General features: G+C 35.7%; 1 protein-coding gene across 1 annotated transcript in view; it reads right to left on the bottom strand.

Annotated features, from left to right (window-relative positions):
• Positions 1-3,143: 3,143 nt before the first annotated feature.
• The window catches only part of rabgap1l (RAB GTPase activating protein 1-like), a 92,324-nt gene continuing 73,407 nt past the window's right edge, over positions 3,144-22,060 (bottom strand). Inside the window, exons 17-22 of the mRNA XM_016291063.1 lie at positions 17,051-17,179; positions 11,338-11,430; positions 8,911-9,021; positions 8,737-8,841; positions 8,560-8,660; positions 3,144-4,386 (exon numbers count right to left, since the gene is read on the bottom strand). Coding sequence (XP_016146549.1) covers positions 4,206-4,386; positions 8,560-8,660; positions 8,737-8,841; positions 8,911-9,021; positions 11,338-11,430; positions 17,051-17,179 — 720 coding nt within the window. The 3' untranslated portion in view covers positions 3,144-4,205. The remainder of the gene's footprint in view (positions 4,387-8,559; positions 8,661-8,736; positions 8,842-8,910; positions 9,022-11,337; positions 11,431-17,050; positions 17,180-22,060) is intronic.

Here is a 22,060-nt window from a genome sequence, read left to right as displayed (position 1 = left end):
CACACATACATATATATATATATAGGGCTGGGCGATATGGCCAAAAACATTATCGCGATAATTTTTTTCATATCGGTTGATATCCATAATTATCACTATAAATGTCAAATATTTCTTTCTTTCAAGTTTAAAGCCAGATTTTTGCTCCAAAGTGAAAGTTGTAGAAACCAGACCATTAATTTCCCTTAAAATAAATATCTAAATAGAAAAAAATATTTCTTAGTTTCTGCATGTTCTAATGAGTGATCTTAGCTTGTGATTACCATAAAAAAGTCTTTAAAGTAGCAATTCCTAAATTGCTGTTAAATCAGGATCTCAACAAAGTTAATATTACAATTTTATCTTATGCTTTTGAGTTAAGAAACTGTTGAGTTTAACTAATTTACTAATTTAATTAAGAATATTCAAGTGAGTCTACTTCCATATAATTTTTTTCAGTCCTGTGCAATTTAATAGTAAAATAATTAAAAGTAGGACAAATTTTATATTATATAATATTTATATTGTATAATATTTGTACTTTAAAAAAATTCACACAACGGGGCCGTTAAATCAGAGTTGCCAACTTAGCGACTTTGTCGCTAGATTTAGCAACTTTTCAGACCCCTTTAGTGACTTTTTTCCAAAAAAGCGCCTAGTGACAAATCCAGCGACTTCTTGGACAAACCTTATTTAGTTTCTGAGACTCGCTGGTACTGCCGCATGAGCACAAGGTCTTGCTTTCCCATTGCGCACACACCTCCCTCTGCGTCTGATCTGTTCAGCGAGCGGCTGAGAGGAGCAGCGCTTGCAGTTAAAATATAACTATATTATGTGTAAATATAGCTGAAATCACAGCAAATCCATTGTCTTTTTCTTATGTGTATTTGATTTCATTAGACGACGTCCTGATTATCAATCAGGATTTTTGTGCCGATTAACATCTAAGGGAGAGCTGGGCCGTGTTTCTCTTTCGAGCTTTCACGAGATATCGCGAAGGTTTCTCCGCTATGGGAATTCCTTCCCTTCCAACCTTTCCTGAAGTCCTATTGGCTCACGCCAGTCCAATTGTCTGGCCAATTGTCACGAAGTATGCATATAGTATGCAAATACTAACAAGCTCGAGAGGCAGTAGGCCTATAAAATGCGGTGCACGCGACAATTACATCAGAATCTGATACTGAACGCCGCTTAGCTGGTCGAGCAGCAAACACGGCTAGGTCGCCTTCTCTCAGGGAACCAAGATTACAATAGTAACCGGAGACGTTCATTCAATATTTCATATTCGTCGCGTTGTCTGACAACAGAAACAGAAAAATACATCAGTGAAAACAGTTTTATTGAGAATTTGGCTGCATTAAATTACAATTTGTGAGCACAGAGGCAAACAAATGTAAAAGGAATATATGACACAATGACGTCGTGAATATGCTAATTAGCGTATGACGTCAACTAGCGACATTTAGCAACTTTTCAAGCAGGCTTTAGCTACTTTCATTTGAAAGAAGTTGGCAACACTGCGTTAAATATGTACTAATGAAGAAAAATTTGACTAGTTACAGCATATATATATATATATATAGGGCTGGGCGATATGGCCAAAAACATTATCGCGATAATTTTTTTCATATCGGTTGATATCCATAATTATCACTATAAATGTCAAATATTTCTTTCTTTCAAGTTTAAAGCCAGATTTTTGCTCCAAAGTGAAAGTTGTAGAAACCAGACCATTAATTTCCCTTAAAATAAATATCTAAATAGAAAAAAATATTTCTTAGTTTCTGCATGTTCTAATGAGTGATATTGTTTCATATAAAGTAACAGGTTTGGGTTGCCTGATAATATTAATAATACTATCACTTTTTGTCTCATAGAAATGCACAGTTGATAGTAGCTTGAGTTAGGGTGTAGATGTACATTTTTTTCATTATCAAAATCAGTAACATCTGTAAAAAATTGTAGCAACCTCAGTTTTATATTGTTAAATTTATTCTGACCAAGTTTTTATTTATTTTTAAATTAAGCATTGGTCTCCCATAGTAGCATACATTTAAATCATGATAAACACAGTTAAAACCACACATATAGCACCTCAATACCATGGTAAAAATATAACTAGGTAGTTTTTAGGTAGCCTATTATATGAAAAACAGTAGTCTAAAAACATTCAGTATAAATGCACACATGCTGTAGCTTAATCACAAATAGATACTACAACTATATACCATTAATCCTTTAATAAAATTCAGTGTGAATATCCCACATTTCTGCCACAATACCAAGGTGCAGTGAGTGTTACTACAGTAAATCCATGGTAAATGATGGTGATCTGTAGATTGAAAAGCCTTCTGACGGTCTCGTTGCACACAGCGTTTCTCCTGTTTGGCTTTAAAATAGTTTAAATCACCGAGTCATTTGTGTTCATCAAGCTCGCGTGACCGAGTAAACGCATCTGCTCTAGTGAGCTCGCGCCAGCCGTTTGAACTTTGATCTGAGCGGATAAATATGGAAGGCTAAAAGGTCCGGCCTTCCATAGATAAACGGTCTCTGTGGCGCGATTTAAATGAGTCGTGCGGTTTCGTTCCGCTTTTGGCGCATAAATATTCGATCGAACATTTATCGAACTGCTATATCGTTTTATCGAGGGAAATTATACCGCGATAATTATCGTTACCGAATTATCGCCCAGCCCTATATGCATGTATGAATAAAGCAGAAAGGTAAGTGAAAACGAGTTGTTAATAATGGAACTAGTAAAACCACAAAGAAACGATAATATACAGACCAACAGATGAATTACAGTTACTGTTTATTGAACGAAAGGTGTGAATCAAATGAAGCAGACTCATAGTCACACATGGGCTCAAGAACCAGATATTTACTGTCACATAGTAATTAGACAGACATCAGCAGGCTGGAACAATGAAACGGATGAACCGACAATAAACCAGACGCACAGAAGCAATGTCTTCTGTCCTGTAGATTACGATATGTAAAAACACCTGTAACCATCCGTAGAAACCCACAGGACAGCACTATAAGTTTATATTCAACTGACATCTCTTTCTTCATTTGTATAATTAGTTTGGCATCTTTAAATCACAGTAAAAAAAAACAAACATGTTTTTACATCAGTGTAAATAAAGCATGTTCCCAATATGGCGACTTGTTAGTGTGAATAAGAGCCATGCAGATTATTTCACTCCCCTTTGTGAAATAACACATGAAGGGAAGTTATTAATATGGACATTCTAACAAATAGCAGAAGAAAAAATGAAACGCAGACTGACTCCACATGGCTTTAAAGTCACAATGATCTCAACGATACATCTGTGCGACCTGGTTTACGTCTTTCCCTAAAAAATAAAAAAAGAACAAAAAAGAGACATATTGACACGTTCTTGATTTCCGCATGGCATCTGTCACCCAAGCGCTCATGAATACCTGTTAAATAACATAAAACAAGCAGTATGTGCGACTTGGGAGGTCAATATTGTGTGGCCACAACGTCAAGGTCTGCGTCGTCTGATAAATCATGTGATCTGCTCACAGCGAAACGGAACCCCAAACAGTCTACAGCAATTTAAAACTGCGAAAACGGACGGAGGGAATGCCATGTGATACATGGCCAATTTGTCTGTGCTTTTCGGCATTTGACATTTATAAAGAGCACATTCATATTCAAAATCGTAAAAAATAATGCAACACTTCTTTCAGAACTGTACAAGATCAAAATAAAAATCGACATTTAGTTATACACATTTATACGACAAACCTGTTACATTTATTATTTATATATAGAAACACAAAACAATTTTTTACTTTTATTGTTAGCAGAATGCAGTATTCCCTTTGAGAATAAAAAACCTTTGAATTGGCAGCTAAAGGTCAAAGTTTATGTACTTACTAGAATGTACTTACATGCTAGAACTGACTGTTTACTAACAAAAAAATCCACTGCAGAAGCGGATAGCTGGATGAACATTGATAAATGTAATAATTATCACTGTAGTACTGTTACTGTCCAGTAGACAGCATCACAAGCTAAGGAAATCATAACAGACTGTTAAATGCATGTGGAAGTCGTTCATTAGTCCATGTGAGGGAATACTGCATTACCATGTTGTGTTGCTAGTAGTGTTTATTAGAGCTTGTTTTCTACTCTGCTTGGCCAAGTGGAAGGGTCACGCTCCTGTACCCGTTGGTTAAGCCCTTGGCGAGTCCTACTGGCCCTCTTTGGGTGAGGAGGGTGACTGGTTACTGGCTGAATTCTTGAGGGAGCCCAGTGTTTTACTGAACCAGGAGTTTTTGGCAGCTTGGACCTCAGTCATCAAAACACCCCTCTGATGCTCCAGCTCCTGGTGCAGTACATGAACAAACAACATTAAAGTAACTGTGACATAGCTGTAAAAAGCTTATTAAAATATATAACTCGTTTGTTTGCTAAGATTGTTTGGTAAGATATTACAAGTAGGTCATTTACAAAAATAAAGTCAAAGTTTTGAGAATAAAGTCTTAACAGTACAAGATTAAAATAGTAGTACTTGGAAAATGTAATACTTTGGAAAAATCCAAATTACGAGATTAAAATTAAAATTAAGCAAATAAAGTAAAAATTATTAGATTAAAGCAAAATTATGTGGACAAAGTCAAAATTTCAAATCAAGATTTAAGTCAAAATTACGTGAATAAATTCAGAAATTTTGATAAAGCAAAATAACGTGAACAGTCATAACCTATTGAGATTTAAATAAAAATTGCGTAAAGAAAGTCAAAATTATGGAATTAAAGCAAAAATACATGAACAAAGTTACAGCATTCTGAGAATTATGTTAAAATGACAAAATGTTAAAATTTCATGAACAACATTTTGAGATTTAAGACAAAATTATGCTAATCAAGTTGTAACATGAGTCAAAATGACTTAAGTAAACATTTCACGATGAAAGCAGAAGTATGTGAATAGGCGTAACACTGAGATTTAAGTCAAAATTACACAAAGTCAAAATTATGTGAACAGTCATAACATTCATATGTCAAAATTACATAAAGTTATAACATTAGGACGTTAAAGTCAATTATCCAAATAAAGTCAAAAGTTTAAGATCAAAGCAGAAATACATGAATCAATTTGTAACAAATTTGTCAAAATTATGAGAATAGCCCAAAGTATGAGATATAAGCAAAAGTATGTGAACAAAATTATAACATTATGAGATCTAAGTTAAAATTACAAATAAAGTTACAATTATAAGATTAAAGCAAAAGTATGTGAACAGTCATAACATGAAATTTAAATCAATTTACATTAATAAAATTGTAACATTACAAGATAAATAAAAAATAATAGTCGTAACACCGCAAGATTATAGGAGTAATTTTGAAAAATCAATATTTTTAAAATTTTAATTTCGAGTATAGTCACAGAATTATAAAATTGGAATATTCTGAGGAGTCATAAAGAAAAGCAGTATCAAAACAATGCAGTGGAAACACCAAATGTTACAAATAGTTTTAACTATTCTCGTAATGTTATGACTGTATTCTTATAATGTTAAAGGGTTATTTCACCCAAAAATGAAAATTAGCCCATAAATTACTCACCCTCAAGTCATCCTAGGTGTATATAACTTTCTTCTTTCAGACGAATCCAGTCGGAGTTATATTAAAAATTGTCTTTGATCTTTCAAGCTGTTTCATGGCACTCAGCGGGTGTTGCATGCTTCAGTCCAAAACAAGTTAAATAAAAAGCGCCCATCCATAAAAAAAAAAAAAGTGTCTCACACGGCTCCGGGGAGTGAACAAAGGCCTTCTGTAGCGAATCGATGCGTTTTTGTAAGAAAAATAACCATATTTAAAATGTAATAATCACTTTAATGTAGCTTGCACTAACTGTTGTACACGGAAGCAGTTCCGGGCGGATGACGTATGAGGGCAGCTTTGCAGAAGTGACGAACAGGGAAGCGCAGCGGAGAGATCAAAACAAAACACCGGTCACTTATTAGAAGTACAAAATGAGGATTTGTAAAGAAAAATGTCGGAGGATTTCAATATAAGTCAAGAGGAGACTGGTTTTCCTTTGCTAAAGTAAGGAAACTTTGCTTCCTTTGCTCCTGTTAACAAACTTTGGTTTTCACGAGACTCACCCTTTCAAGTTTAAAGCCAGATTTTTGCTCCAAAGTGAAAGTTGTAGAAACCAGACCATTAATTTCCCTTAAAATAAATATCTAAATAGAAAAAAATATTTCTTAGTTTCTGCATGTTCTAATGAGTGATATTGTTTCATATAAAGTAACAGGTTTGGGTTGCCTGATAATATTAATAATACTATCACTTTTTGTCTCATAGAAATGCACAGTTGATAGTAGCTTGAGTTAGGGTGTAGATGTACATTTTTTTCATTATCAAAATCAGTAACATCTGTAAAAAATTGTAGCAACCTCAGTTTTATATTGTTAAATTTATTCTGACCAAGTTTTTATTTATTTTTAAATTAAGCATTGGTCTCCCATAGTAGCATACATTTAAATCATGATAAACACAGTTAAAACCACACATATAGCACCTCAATACCATGGTAAAAATATAACTAGGTAGTTTTTAGGTAGCCTATTATATGAAAAACAGTAGTCTAAAAACATTCAGTATAAATGCACACATGCTGTAGCTTAATCACAAATAGATACTACAACTATATACCATTAATCCTTTAATAAAATTCAGTGTGAATATCCCACATTTCTGCCACAATACCAAGGTGCAGTGAGTGTTACTACAGTAAATCCATGGTAAATGATGGTGATCTGTAGATTGAAAAGCCTTCTGACGGTCTCGTTGCACACAGCGTTTCTCCTGTTTGGCTTTAAAATAGTTTAAATCACCGAGTCATTTGTGTTCATCAAGCTCGCGTGACCGAGTAAACGCATCTGCTCTAGTGAGCTCGCGCCAGCCGTTTGAACTTTGATCTGAGCGGATAAATATGGAAGGCTAAAAGGTCCGGCCTTCCATAGATAAACGGTCTCTGTGGCGCGATTTAAATGAGTCGTGCGGTTTCGTTCCGCTTTTGGCGCATAAATATTCGATCGAACATTTATCGAACTGCTATATCGTTTTATCGAGGGAAATTATACCGCGATAATTATCGTTACCGAATTATCGCCCAGCCCTATATGCATGTATGAATAAAGCAGAAAGGTAAGTGAAAACGAGTTGTTAATAATGGAACTAGTAAAACCACAAAGAAACGATAATATACAGACCAACAGATGAATTACAGTTACTGTTTATTGAACGAAAGGTGTGAATCAAATGAAGCAGACTCATAGTCACACATGGGCTCAAGAACCAGATATTTACTGTCACATAGTAATTAGACAGACATCAGCAGGCTGGAACAATGAAACGGATGAACCGACAATAAACCAGACGCACAGAAGCAATGTCTTCTGTCCTGTAGATTACGATATGTAAAAACACCTGTAACCATCCGTAGAAACCCACAGGACAGCACTATAAGTTTATATTCAACTGACATCTCTTTCTTCATTTGTATAATTAGTTTGGCATCTTTAAATCACAGTTTAAAAAAAAAAAATCCAAAATAGGAGACAAGAAAATGTTTTTTCTTACATCGGTGTAAATAAAGCATGTTCACATTATGGTGACTTGTTAGTGTGAATAAGAGCCATGCAGAATATTTCACTTTCCTACGTAGAGTGAAGTTATTAATATGGGGAACAATGAAACTGATGAACCGAAAATAAACCAGATGCACAGAAGCCATGTCTTCTGTCCTGTAGATTACGATAAAAACACCTGTAACCATCCGTAGAAACCCACAGGACAGCACTATAAGTTTATATTCAACTGACATCTCTTTCTTCATTTGTATAATTAGTTTGGCATCTTTAAATCACAGTAAAAAAAATCCAAAATAGGAGACAAGAAAACGTTTTTTCTTACATCAGTGTAAATAAATCATGTTCACATTATGGTGACTTGTTAGTGTGAATAAGAGCCATGCAGAATATTTCACTTTCCTACATAGAGTGAAGTTATTAATATGATAGAGTCTTTCTTTAGTCATTTTTCAGTTTTAATTTTAGTTATTTTAGTACCTCAAGTTAAACTAAATGAAAATGAGAAATGTTTCCTTGGAAACTAGTTGAAATAAATACGTTTACGTTTTAAAAAATATTTAATTTTATCATTACAAGATTTTTAAATCTCAAAATTATGAGATTAAAGCAAAATTGCATAAAAAAAAGTCATAACTATGAGATTTAGGGCACAAATTAAAAATAAAGTAAATAAGTAAATACAATTACAAAAGTAAAACGAGATTTTGAAACAATTTTCACTCAAAAATTCCTAATAAAATTCACAAATAATTACAAATGGTAATGCATTGAATTAAATGTGAAATTAGAAAAACTAAAATAATATTTTATTGTAAAACATATTCTAATAATCTTTATGTACAACTCCCTATTTTTCATTTTTTACAGCATAATAATCTTGTCCTGAAGTGAATATGTGTGGTGAATTTTGAGGATTATGGGATTTCTAGATTTATACGGGACACTTGGACATACTTGTTTATACTCGGCTATGATGGCTGTGGTCTTCTTGATCTCTAACTCCGCTTTCTCCAGCTCTCTTCTGAACACTTCCTTCAGCTGAAAAGCAAAAACTTTATCGTACAATCCGTAGCAGTGAAATTTAATACTTCAGAAACATTTTGTGTCCTCGTACCTGTGCCGTCTCCTCCTCTTGCCTTCTCTTCTCCTCCTCGGTCTCTACCAGGCGTTGTTTAGTGTTGAGCAGTTCTTTGTTTAAAACATCAGCTTTGTCCTCAGCCTGAAAACACAACACTTATTAACACAGGATTTAAACAAAAGCTAAGTGTGTTAACTAGTGTAGAAATACCTGGTCCAGGTCATTCCTCAGTGCTATCTTGCTGGTCACCAGTTCATGGGCAAGATCATCGTTCTCCTGCTCCAGACGCATGCTGGCCTCCTGCAACCGCCGGTTTTCTCTCTGCAGGGACATATAGACAGTTCATTTATTACCTTATGGTGGGGAACTCGTGCAGATTTACAGACAGAGACTGAGAAGACTGCAAGGCTAGCTTTGCACAAGCTACAGACTCAAATTCCCCAATCACTCACATGTAAGCATAACAAAGGTCTAGTCAAGTACATGATTGTGTAAATTGCACCACTTTGCAAATACACAAATGCAACAAAGTAAAATGGCATATAATAATGTCAAAAATTTCTTCCATGAAATGTTTTAATATATTTGGACAATTTACATTTTCTGTCATTTACACTGTGTCCTAACCAGGTATGATTTTTTTTGTCAGCACTGAGAGCATAAAAATTATCAAAGAAAGAAAACTATATAATTTATAAAAACAAAGAAAATTATATAAAAATGTAATATCGTATATATTTATGTATAATAATAATAGTAGAGAGAGATATGTAGAGATAATAAATTAAGATAATTGTAGGACAGAAAAAAATGATTTTTTAATAATAAAGACAGTATAGCTAGCTAGGTAATAAAATAAGACAATAATGGAACATTTAAAAAATGAATTAATAATAGTAAGTGAAAAATTAATTAATATAGTAAATGAAAATACATTAAATTATAAAATATTTTATAATTATAGAAAGATAATAAATAATATAAAAAAGATAATAATATAAAATAAAGAAATATAATAATAGTAATATTTATTTGTTAAATATTCAAAAAATTATTTAATTGGAATTATAATTTATAATAGTAGAGAGAGATATGTAGAGATAATAAATTAAGATAATTGTAGGACAGAAAAAAATGATTTTTTTAATAATAAAGACAGTATAGCTAGCTAGGTAATAAAATAAGACAATAATGGAACATTTAAAAAATGAATTAATAATAGTAAGTGAAAAATTAATTAATATAGTAAATGAAAATACATTAAATTATAAAATATTTTATAATTATAGAAAGATAATAAATAATATAAAAAAGATAATAATATAAAATAAAGAAATATAATAATAGTAATATTTATTTGTTAAATATTCAAAAAATTATTTAATTGGAATTATAATTTATAATTTAACAGACAGCCCCCTCCACCCTTAAATAAAAGCAGGAAACACCAAAAAAGCTGCGCATTTACTAAAAAAAAAAGACACTACAGGAGACTAGGAGCCATATTTAAAGACACTTAGAGATCACATGCTGATCTATGCCCAGTATTTCACATCCACTCTTGAGAAAGAACACTGAACGACCGCAGTGTGACTCTGCGTTGCCTGATTAGAGTTGGCACTGTAACAGGGAGTCTTCCACCACCTCACATGACACACATTTCCTTATCAGGAAGAGGAAAGCCGTCATCTGACTTACATTTACAAACACACACACACCGCTGGTTAGGTTGTGCACAGCAGTTGAAGTAACATGGAAAGGCTTGAGGCGATCATTTCAAATGGATCAGAGTCGAACACACATGCAGGCAGATGTTAGTAGCCGATGAGCGCTGGTGGGCTGAAGGCTTACCTGCACCGTAGACCCAACACCACAGTCAACACTACACCCACTAGAACAAGAACCGCAGAGGCCTTCCCCATCCAGCAGCGACCGACAAATACAACACCGCCTGTCCATGCTCCACCCCCCGCCACAGCTCATTGGTTAAATGGGTGAGTGGGGGAATCTCATTGGTTAGTTGGTTGAGTGGGTAAACAGGAAGTGACAGCAAGGAAACCACTGTGTAATTGAGCTTCCTTTAATAGTATGGTTAGCTTTTCAACATTACACGATGCTTGAGAAAGCATATTTATTCCACCAAGACATTTGAATGTCAAAAATATATCTTAGAATTACATATTAAATGTTTTTTCATATGAACATAAATCAAAAAATATAAAAAAGTATAATACATTCAATAAACACGATCCATTTAAATAAAATAAAAAAATGCCTTACATTTCAGTTAATGTAAACATGACTCAAATATGCTAAAAAACACAAAAGCTGCATGTTAGCTGCTCTGTGTTTTTTATGATAAAAATAAACATGGCACTTAAATTAAAAACAAAAAAATATCAATTTTCCTTCACATAGATCTCAAAAAATAAATTATTTGTATAAAATAACAGCAGTACAAAACAAGAATCTACAATGCGAGCGAGCGTTTTGCTCTTTCCCTGAGCCGAACAGAGTCTGTGGTTTCCAGTGCGGTCCGTTACACAGTCCTGAACTGAGACAGAGTGAGATGAAGATGAATGTAGGAGGAGAGGATGAGGACTGGAGGAGGAGGAGCTAAATCAGGTTCTTGCTTACCTGATATCGGTCTATAGGGTCTTCCTGCTGCAGCTGGCTCTCTCTCAGAGACTGATACTCCTTCTCAAACTTCTTAAGCTTCTTTGTTGGCACCTGAGGAAGACAGGAAATCAGAGATCAGGTCTGAAAAATGTATACCAGCAGATATAATAAGACAATCAGCACTAATGTTCAGTAAAGTCATTATGCTTCATAAATACTGTATATTCAAAAAATAAAAATAAAATAAAATTAAAGTCAAAAGCACCCCCCACTCCTCAAAATGCCAAGGCCAAATAAAATGTTGTTGTTGTTTTTTAATTAAACATTTTATTCTGATACTATATAGAAAATTAACCATTACATATTTGATCATTTTTACAAATGGTTAGGACATTACTTGATAAAAATGTATAATTGGCAAAATATGTTCAATGTATTAAAATGTATATTTGATGAACAGCTGAATGGTTAGAACATTAAAACATGATATTATAGTTATAATTTTCAAAATATGTAAAAAATAATAACACAATCAAAATATGCTTTGTATTGATATTATATACAAAATAATTACTTATATGTAAAGAAATACTTAAATACATTTTTGAATATAAAATTGTATTAAAAATATAATCAAGATTATATAGCATAGAAATATACTAAATAATAATGTAATTTATAAAAAGGCTGTTCACTACTAGTGAAGTTAAAAGTACAAATCATTAAATATATTATTACGTTTATGGAAAGGGTAGAGCATTTCTTAAAATATCAACTGGAATATTTTAAAATTACTTTTTATGTATCTTTTTTATGTAATCTCATAATAAAAAAGGATTTACAGTACAACAGAAAATTACAAAATATTTTTTTACAAATACTATACAGTAACATCATAATATAACTAATTTATTATGTTTTATTTAAATGTAATTGTTTGTTTCCACACAACATGCTAGCGAAAAGTGAAGCACATCAACAGTGTTCTCACTTGAGAAAGTCATTTCATGTCTCCCAAGTTCTGTTTCAGCTTTATTCAGGTCTTACAAACACAAAAGGAGCCTTTTTCTTATCTGTAATGGCATCAGTTCTTTTGAAGAGCAGCTCATTGTTGAGTGTCATTCACAGCACCATTCACCAGTGTGTTTAACCTCTGACCTCAGGATGAGAGTCATCGGAGCGAGAAACTGTCCCACCACTTGTGTTATCACTGAAGCCATAATGGCACTGGAGGCTTGTTTTTGCGAAAGCAGTTGTAACGATGACAAGGCAAAAGCTTGTGCTTTGGTAAGCTTCTGTGAAAAAAGGCTTCAAACAGCCACCTTTGCTTTCTACTGCAGCACAAAGTGTTCGTTGTGCTGTTCGAGGAATGTGAACATGATACAAACTCTTTAGAACACAGTGAACGAGGAGGATAAGGAAACAAATGATAACATCAGGACAGGGACAGAAAAAGAGAAATAAAACAGGGAATACAGTTGCTAGGTGGTTGTTAAGGTGTTTTGGGAGGTTGCTAGGGAGATCTGTATGGTTGCTAGGCAGTTGCTGTGGTGTTCTGGGTGGTTGTAAGATGGTTGCTCAGGGGATCTGGGTGGTTTCTGGAAGTTGCTATGATGTTTGGGGTGGTTCCTAAAGGGATCTGGCTGTTTTTTTAGTTTTGGGTGGTTGCTAGGGATATCTGTCTGGTTGCTAGGCAGTTGCTATGGTGTTCTGGGTGGTTTCTAAGGAGATATTTGTTTTTTTTTATTTGATTTCTGAGTGGTTGTTAGGGGGATCTGTATGGTAGCTAGGCAGATGCTATGGTGTTCTGGGTGGTTGTTAGGTGGTTTTTAGAGGGTTCTGGGTGGTTACAAGAAAAACAAAAACTCTTTGATACTCTGATGTCTAGATATCTCTTAAAGACAATTTTTTCGCTCATCAGACAAACATCACCGTCCGCCAGATGAAATGTGCCAAAGTTTAATACTTAAGGTTAGGGCTATAGATTCTTTACAGAAAAAAAAGGAAAAGTAAATAGGAATAAGCATCAGTCTATTAATCTGACAGTCAGGGGCGCAGATAGAGGCAAGGCATCATTAGATGAAGAGATGTTAAATGAACATTCAGTCCGGATGTGTTGTGTAGCCACAGACCACAAAATGACATGTTGAAATAGCACAACCGACATGAAAAGCAAGCTCTCAGCACAACCGTTCATTCAGTTTAACACTCACAGTCATATACATATGGAAAGTTCATCCTGTAGGTTTCACCTCAACAAACGTGGTTGGTGTAAATGACGTTTTTGTATATACTCAAAACACCTACACAGGTACGAATGAGTAGCTGATCTTCATTTTCCATTCACGTTGACATTAACACACGTTTCCTACAAACCTGAATATACACGAACTGAAACACTTCTCGATACCAGAATGAGTGATTTCCTACCATCTCTTACAGCTAAAACATTGCCACAGAACTTATTTACACCAAGTTACAAAGTAAAAACAGCAAAGCTTAATTTTGATTCATCGGATTTGTTAAACCAGTGTGATTGTCAGAGACTGGACAATGTTTGAATATTAAGGTCACAAGGCTCATGTGAGTATTCAAAACATCTATTTGAGGGGAAAAGAGAGTCATAACATGCAAAATTGCATTAGGTTGACAACCAACCAGCACACACACATAGTATTTTCAGCTCTACGTTGCCATTCCTTGGAATAAAGACATAATGGGGAAAATTGTAATTTCATTACAGGACATTTCTCACAGAGTGGAAAGCGTTAGACAGTATCAAACGAACAAGCTCAGAGGAAAAAGGCTTGTACAACAAGACTAGATGATGTTCTTGTCAATTCCTGAAAGTAAAAACAGCCGTTTGAATGAGACTTACCACCGGTTTGGGTTTGGAGTCAGCCACCAGACTGGCGAAGAAATCTTCCTCGTTGATCTGATTGATAACATGAGCGTCGTAAGCCACCGTTATCGACACTTCCTGCATCATCTTGGCAAAGTTTCTGCGAGGAGCACTGAGCGAGACAGGTGAGCTTCGCGAAACAAGGGAGGGAGGGAGGGAGGAGGAAATGAGGAGGAGAGAGCTGAGAAGTCTGCCGAGACCAGCTGACAAGTTTCTTTACGGATGAGAGCTGGCCCCTTGAGGCGGGAAATAAACACAGGGGGGGTGGACCATAGAGGAACACACTCTCTCTCCCTCTCTCTCTCTCACACAAACACCTGGTTTTGTCTTCCAAGGATTGTGTATCCTGCTCAATTCCTTCAAAGAGAAGAATCTCTCTGCTTGTCTGACCGACTCGAAACTGCAAAATCGTCGGAGTTGTGCAGTGATGACTCTTATCGCCACAGTCGCAAGGATAGTGGTAGTTACCACTGGAAATATGAAGAGCCAGACAAGCGGAAAATGTTGAAGAGGCAGGGGAAATTTTGGTTTGTCAGACAAACCACAATGGGGTCTTCTAACTCCCCTGGTGGTTCTCTCTTTAACTTCTCATCAGGCCTCGTTTTTCCTCCCAAGAGAAATAAAGTGGGTTTGTTCCTGGTTTAATAAGTATCCAAATGCAAACATCTACAAGTTGAGGACTCGAGATGGCATGTGGTTGGAGTTCTCCAAGGCTGATTCCTCTAAGCTGTTTCCACTCTCAAAGCATGTCTCCTTTCGATTAAGTCCTCTTTCAATATCAAGGGGATGTGAAATCTGGAATTCAGCTCGTAATCCGCCGAGGGGGAAGTTCGTACAGCTTGTGCTTTCGACGCAAGCAGGTGCCTGTGAATTCCATCACCCTGTAAGCTTATTACCCGGTGACTTGATCCTCTTTAAATTCACACCATTTCAAAGAGAAACGACCGCTTTGCATTTCCTCTTCTTGCACATGTGATTGGAAACGGACGGGATCACGGGTGGCAGAAGCAATCTGTGCACAGTTTCATGGTCTGTGTGTGTGTGTGTGTGTGTGTGTGTGTGTGTGTGTGTGTTGCGTCTGGTGTCCAGGTCTGATATGTAGATACGGCAACAAGGCTTCCTGTCCTTGCTACACAGTCTCCTGCCTCACAGTCGTCTCATAAAACACATCCACTCGACATCCCAGTGGCAGAATCTTCTAGGAACTAACAAGATCGGAGACAGTGAGGATAAAAATAACAGTTTTGAGGTTGAATGGCAGTCTAAATGTCTTTATTCGCCCATTCCAGCGCTGATTTTGGATGAAACATCTCATTGATCTGCTCTCCTGCCTGTCTTTCACTTTTGTTTGCATAAGATAAAGAGGAAAGTGTGGCTAAGTACACATACGCACACGGGCGCCAATGAGGCGTGGTCAACACAGATGCTGGCAGCAATGACGGTGCAGAACTCATTTACATGGGCAAAACACCACTTGGCAAGATGTCGAGAAAATCCAGTTGCAAAATCAGAAGGATCAGACGGCTTGTGCTTATGGTCTTCTCTCCAAAGGAACAATAACAACAGACCTGAGCAAATCGCAAGTAGTCAAAATGAAGTCTGTGGCATAAATGCTGCAGGTATAAACCCATCCTTCCCGTTAGGGGGTGGAAGAGACGTGGATCAAGGGTGCATGGAGGTGGGTGTGGAGTTGAAAGTGCCATACAAAGGAAAAACAAAGGATAATGATCCTACAGACACATGATGCTAGCGTAAAATTAAGCTGCTCTCTTTTTGCTGATTTGTTGATGAATGCACCTGTTACATCACCTCACTCAGGTGCTAGTTTCCCCACAGAGTGATTCACCCTCTCTAATTTTTCTTTTCTACTTCTATGTAGAAGTACATACATGGATACTAGCCATATCCAAGAAACTATCCCTTTAGCAACACTGTTTGGACAAAACATTCTCAATGTCGGAATTCATTTTAGCGTACAAACAGTCATCCCTAGTTAAACAGTGCATTATACAATTACTGTATTACTGAAGCAAAGCAGTGAGCGACTGGGGCACAGGAAATCCTGCTGTTAGTGACAGCAAGACCGCTTTTACAAAAAGAAGGAGAAAGAGAAGTAGGAGGGAGGAGATGGACACAGTATTATCTTGATCTTTTCTCCTTCCTTCCTTCCTGAACATGCACACTCAACATCACACAAATAAATAAATAAAACCCCTGCCCCCCAACAAAAATAAACTCTTTAAAGCATGAATGTATGGAAGAAGCAATAACCTCAGCGGAAAATAGGTCAGAGCCTATAGAAGTCATGTGGAATGGGTTTGAGGCAGAGAATTGTGGGTATTTATCCTTGAGTCTTAACGCCACCTTGTCTCAATGGAGCCTTGAAATGCAGACAAGGTCTCTGCATTCTCTGAATAACGGCATGCTAGCTTTGTGGTGTAGTGCCTCACATTTCTCAAACAATGCAAAAGTGACCTGGGATTACATCATTAACTCCTTCAACATAAGTCCATAGGTTTCCACCCATTTCATAATCCGCCATGTATAAATCCAACTGATCAGACAACTAAAAGCACACCTCATCACCTTAAGCAAAGCAATTTAAAAACTCATTCATTTTCAATGCACAAACAAAAAAGTAGATAAATTATTAAAATATTCAAATTAAATATAATATTTATGGTTGGGGTTTTCAAATCAACAGAATTCATGTAACTGGCACTAAATTGATAGAAAAATAAGGGCAAAACTAAATGAAATATATTAAATATATTAATAAATGCCCAGTGTTTAATAGTGCTTTGAAAGATGTTTGGAGTTGTTTCTTACCTTGATATTGCAAGCTTGCTCCATCAGGCGCCGAGCATTCTCTGCCGCCCTGTAGCGTTTTGGGAGCTGGACCCGGAAAAATTTCAGCGCACCTTCAAAATCAGCTTGAAGCAAGTCTTCCTTGGAGGTCTGCATGCAGACAGAAAAACAGAACTGGTTTAGTGTCGTTTCAGTAAAATTAACCTGATAAACTACCTGAAGAGGAACTTTGCTAGGTGATTATTTTCCTCATTTATGTTTGCAGTGGCCTTGTGTGAACCTGACAAAGCCACATAACATTTTACAGATGCTATATTGTTTGAGCATAAATCAGATATTTAAATCCATCTATCGAATGACAACAAGAGTAAGATTTTCACAGTAAAACATAATTTCTACCAATACTGAAAGTCTGGCCGATAGCGAAAAGCTAATAATTACTTTAATTTTATGGCCAAAATAACCAATATTAAACCAAATGTTAATCTGCACTTTGCTAACAACAAAAAAAAAGAAAATAAATATACATAAAAAATAATAGATTGTTTGCTGCAATTGAACTTAAGACAATAAATAAATAATAAAAAAATGTATAAATGTTTAAAAATTAACATGTATACTACATGTAAACCTAAGGCATCAAAGCATTTTTAATTAATTAAATATATAATAACATTTATATAATAAAACTAGTTTGTATGCTGCAAGTGCACTTAAGGCATTAAATAAAAATAAAAAAAATAAACAAACAAAAGTACATTAAAAATAAAAAGAATAGTTAATATGCTGCAAGTAAACTTAAGATAGTAAAGCATTGCATGATAGAATGAATGAATAAATAAATAAAACAAAAAATAGCTTGTATGCTGCAGGTGAATTAGGGCATCAAAGCATTATTAAACAAACAAATAAAACCATTTAAAAATAAACAGAACCTATGCTATATGCTGCAAGTGAACGTAAGGCATCAAAAGCATTATCAATAAAATATAATAAATATACAAACAAACAAATAAACTAAATTAATAATAAAAAATAATAATTTGTATACTGCAAGTGAACTTAAAGTATTAAAGAACTAAAATAAATTAGAACATTTAAATAAAAAAAAAAAAGTTTATATACAACTTAATAAATCAAAGCATTATTAATAAAATAAATAAATAAAAATTTCTCTTTATATTAAAAAGACATTGTGAAACAAAATTGCCTTCAACAGAATGACAAATAAAAGCCAGCTACACGTTTCCTACATAAACACATACAAAGGCCACACAAGAGCCACATATAAACACACAAAACATAAACAGACATGAAGAAGGCCTATTTTTGCAGCAGCTGCCCCTCACCGCCAGCAGTCGGGGCACAAACAGGCGATGACCCATGCCCAGCAGCCCCATGACTCTATCGGTACAGTCATTGACCAGCCCACCCTTGTCCTCTCCAGCACCCCCTTCCTCCAGCCTCCGCATGGCAGGTGGTATCTGAGCCCACAGAGGTGGTGAAGGCAAGTCTCTCTCTGGGGTCAAAGGTGAAAGAGCCTCTTGGGTTCCTTCAGAATCCCCAGCATCGTCCTCCCATGGAGGCTCTGGGGCTGACTTGGAGTCAGCCACGTTGATGTCCCAAGACGTTGTCCAATCTTGGAAAAGTTAGTCCAGGTGGTTGATTCGGTAGCACTAAAGCAGCCTCGGCAAATGTGACGGTGTCATTCGATCATGATTCGACAAGCCTGAGTATGTAGCATCAAAAACCGGAGAGCAGATTCACATCTGCATTGATCCATTTTTGGGTCTGCAATGTAAACAAAATATAGGCGACCACGCCTAGTTTAAAAGATGCCAGAACCAAAGCAAACCGAAAGTGCTTTGACATACTTCAACAAGTAAATACGCTTCCATCCTGGTTTATCATTGGCCGGCTCCTCCCAAAATCCCAAATTTGCAATTTGTTGCCTGGCAACAGGCAGGAGGAGAGTCGCGTGGTGCTGTCGAGACAGACAACGGGCAGCACGTCTTCTGTGTTTTGCTCGTCTTCAAAAGGTCTCGGATCAAGGTGGAAACAAAACGAAGTTGAGTTGTCGTCAGGTAGATTCTGCTCTCCGTCAAGGAGTCTGTAGAGTCGGAGTCAAGCTAAGTCCTTGCTCTTGTTCAGTCGAGAGTCTGCCGGCTCCGCCATCCTGTCGAGGTCCAGAAGTATCCAAAAGGTGCCAGAACGTCCAAGTGTGGGATGAAGGAGGTGAGATGCGAGACTGGGTGGAGGCTGTTGTCTTTTTGTCCTCCGGCCTTCGTTACTCCAGCTCCAGTGGCTTCTGTGCTTTGCTTTCCAACAGCAGGGAAAGTCGATGAGCACGTAAGAGGAAGACGGGGAGGGAGAGATGCTCACAGAGATGCTGTCGATGCTAGAAAAGGTGGCGGAGTGGCGGAAAGGGAGGAGGAGAGGAAGATAGGAGGGGCATTGAGAGGGAACAGGAGACCGTAGACGAATGGACAGTGGACATGGCCGAGGCTCCAATGCAACTCATGCTAAATGCTAATTGCTGCTGGATGCTCGCTAAGAGAACAGACGGGGGACATGTGGAGAAACAGAGCGCGAGATGGAGGGGTGTGGAGCGGCAGAGAGAGAGGAGGAGGAGGTTTGGGAGCCTTCGGGAGAATGTCGTAATGGTTAGCCAATAGAAGCGAGCAGTGCAACCCCCTCTAGCTCCCCTCTCTCTCTCTCTCTATTAATGTACATCTCTTGCTTCCTCACACGCACATTCACATCAACTTCTGTCCACCTGCTTTCACTGGTTTCTTCTGTTTCAATTTAAACATGGCGGGAAAATAGCAGAATACACTAACAATAATATTTCTTTCGCAAGCATTACAATTTAATCAGTGAGGAAAATACAAAAAACATTGGATTATAACTGGATTATAGTAATAAAAATATAATCAGAATCGCAACTGAGAAAAATGTTACTTACAAAATAACATTCAGATGCATTATGACAAAAATAATTTAAGTTACTAAATGAGTTAATATTTAGGTTTTTGGTTATAATTTATATATATATTTTTTTATATAATAATGTTTTTTCACAGAACGGCGTATATACATACTTAAAAAATATATACATTTCCACACACATTTCCATCTGGGCACCAGTAATACTTTATAAATGAAGAAGGAGAAGAAAAAAACCTCAGAGTCTAAATAGTCATCAAACATGATATTGGGTCCTCAGAGCCAAAGGCCAGTGGCTTCTGAGAATTTTTCTATTAAAACAAAATCATCAGTTGAGCCCAATTAGATACGAATATTAGAAGATAATATCAGATGTTTTATCCAGCTAGTATTTTTTTTTTTACGTTTAGATACTTATGTAAGGCAGGAGGCTATGCGACAGAAAAAATACTGTATTGGGGTTCAGAGTTCTCCTCCAACCACTTGTTTTTATATTTGTTTATATATTAAATATATTTATATGAATATAAATATATACATGTAAATATTTTCAAAATATATGCAGTATGTGTGTGCATTTATATATACATAATAAATATACACAATACACACACATATATTATGTACACAAACTTTTATTTTGGATGAGATTAATCGTTTGACAGCACTAAATATATATATATGGAACAAAAGGAACGAAGCTGGGAACAAAAATTTAAATGAATATAATAAAATTCCACCACACTTTTGGTGTTTAAATGCACCTAAGGAGTCAAGTCACATGTGTTTGTATAGCACTTTTCACAAAACACATTTGTTTTGAGACAATATAAATAATGACATGAGAGGACATTTGTCATAACCAATTACGTAAAACACATCGTTTGTCTTCAACATGACAAATTTCATCAGGCTTGTGTAAATCTAGTACCCTGAGATCTGAGGTTTCTTTACAAAAACCTTCAGAGTTCCTCTTCAATAAACACCTGGAGTTTGCAAAGCTTTAAAAAGAAACCAGAGAACATTATTCTGGTTCTCACATCTGCTGTAATTACAGAACAGGGAAGTGGAGTCTAATTCTCCACATTAAATCAGCGGATATATCCGTATCTCCTCCATAGGTAAGCGCAGACACATTCAGGGCAGCGCAGTCCGCTCTAGCTATAGCTCCATTTGTCATTCTGCCATTGCAGCTTACACAAAGGTGTGGCTTTGTGGATGAAGCTAATGTATTTGTGCTGAAAACACTGTTGGAAAATTTTGCAGCAGACAGAACTGGCCAGCCGATAATGACAAATTGCCCTTTGAATCGTAATGGAAGCTGAATATATTCAAAACCACAATTAGAAACTATGAAAATATTTGGTGGTTATAGGTGGATTTTATTCCAAAAAGTATAAAAAAAATAAATGAAAAAGAAGCACTTTTGTGCTTTGCTTGCAAATCTCTAAAAAACCCTGTACTATAGTCCTGATGTGCCACAAATAGTGCTGTATCAATACAGCTATAGTGGCATTACTGGGCTAATGACCCACAGCTGCATACTGTGTCATCCATTGTGTCACTGATGATCAATAACACCACAACAACAAACCCAAATGCATGCATACATCACTCCGACAGCAGCCATACGGCTCAGATCAACTTCCTTATTAGGTTGTGTTAACGAGCCAATGCATCTTATGAAAAGAAAGATGCCATTTGTGGTTAGAAAAGCATGCAAGCAAAATGATAAATTGTGGTTATTTCCTGTTTACGCAGCATTTCCTAACCAATGTATCTATGTGTAGTTATTTGTATTATTATGAAATGATATCCAGCATTTTATTAATTTTTTTCATTTTTTAAATGAAATTTCAAATATGAAATGTCATTTAAAAATGAAAAAAATTAAAAATATATACTGGATAGTGAGAATACAATCGTAATATGCAATCATATGTTGCGAGTGTGTGTGTGTGTGTATATATATATATATATATATAATGATTGTATTTCCAGTTTTTTAAATTATATATATATATATATATATATATATATATATATATATATATATATATATATATATATATATATATATATATA

This window comes from Sinocyclocheilus grahami, unplaced genomic scaffold (genome assembly GCF_001515645.1).
Source record: "Sinocyclocheilus grahami isolate Dianchi unplaced genomic scaffold, SAMN03320097.WGS_v1.1 scaffold267.1, whole genome shotgun sequence".
NCBI classification, from domain to species: Eukaryota; Metazoa; Chordata; class Actinopteri; order Cypriniformes; family Cyprinidae; genus Sinocyclocheilus; species Sinocyclocheilus grahami.
The sequence above is the reverse complement of the archived record's forward strand: the minus strand, read 5'-3'. Positions and strand labels throughout refer to the sequence as shown.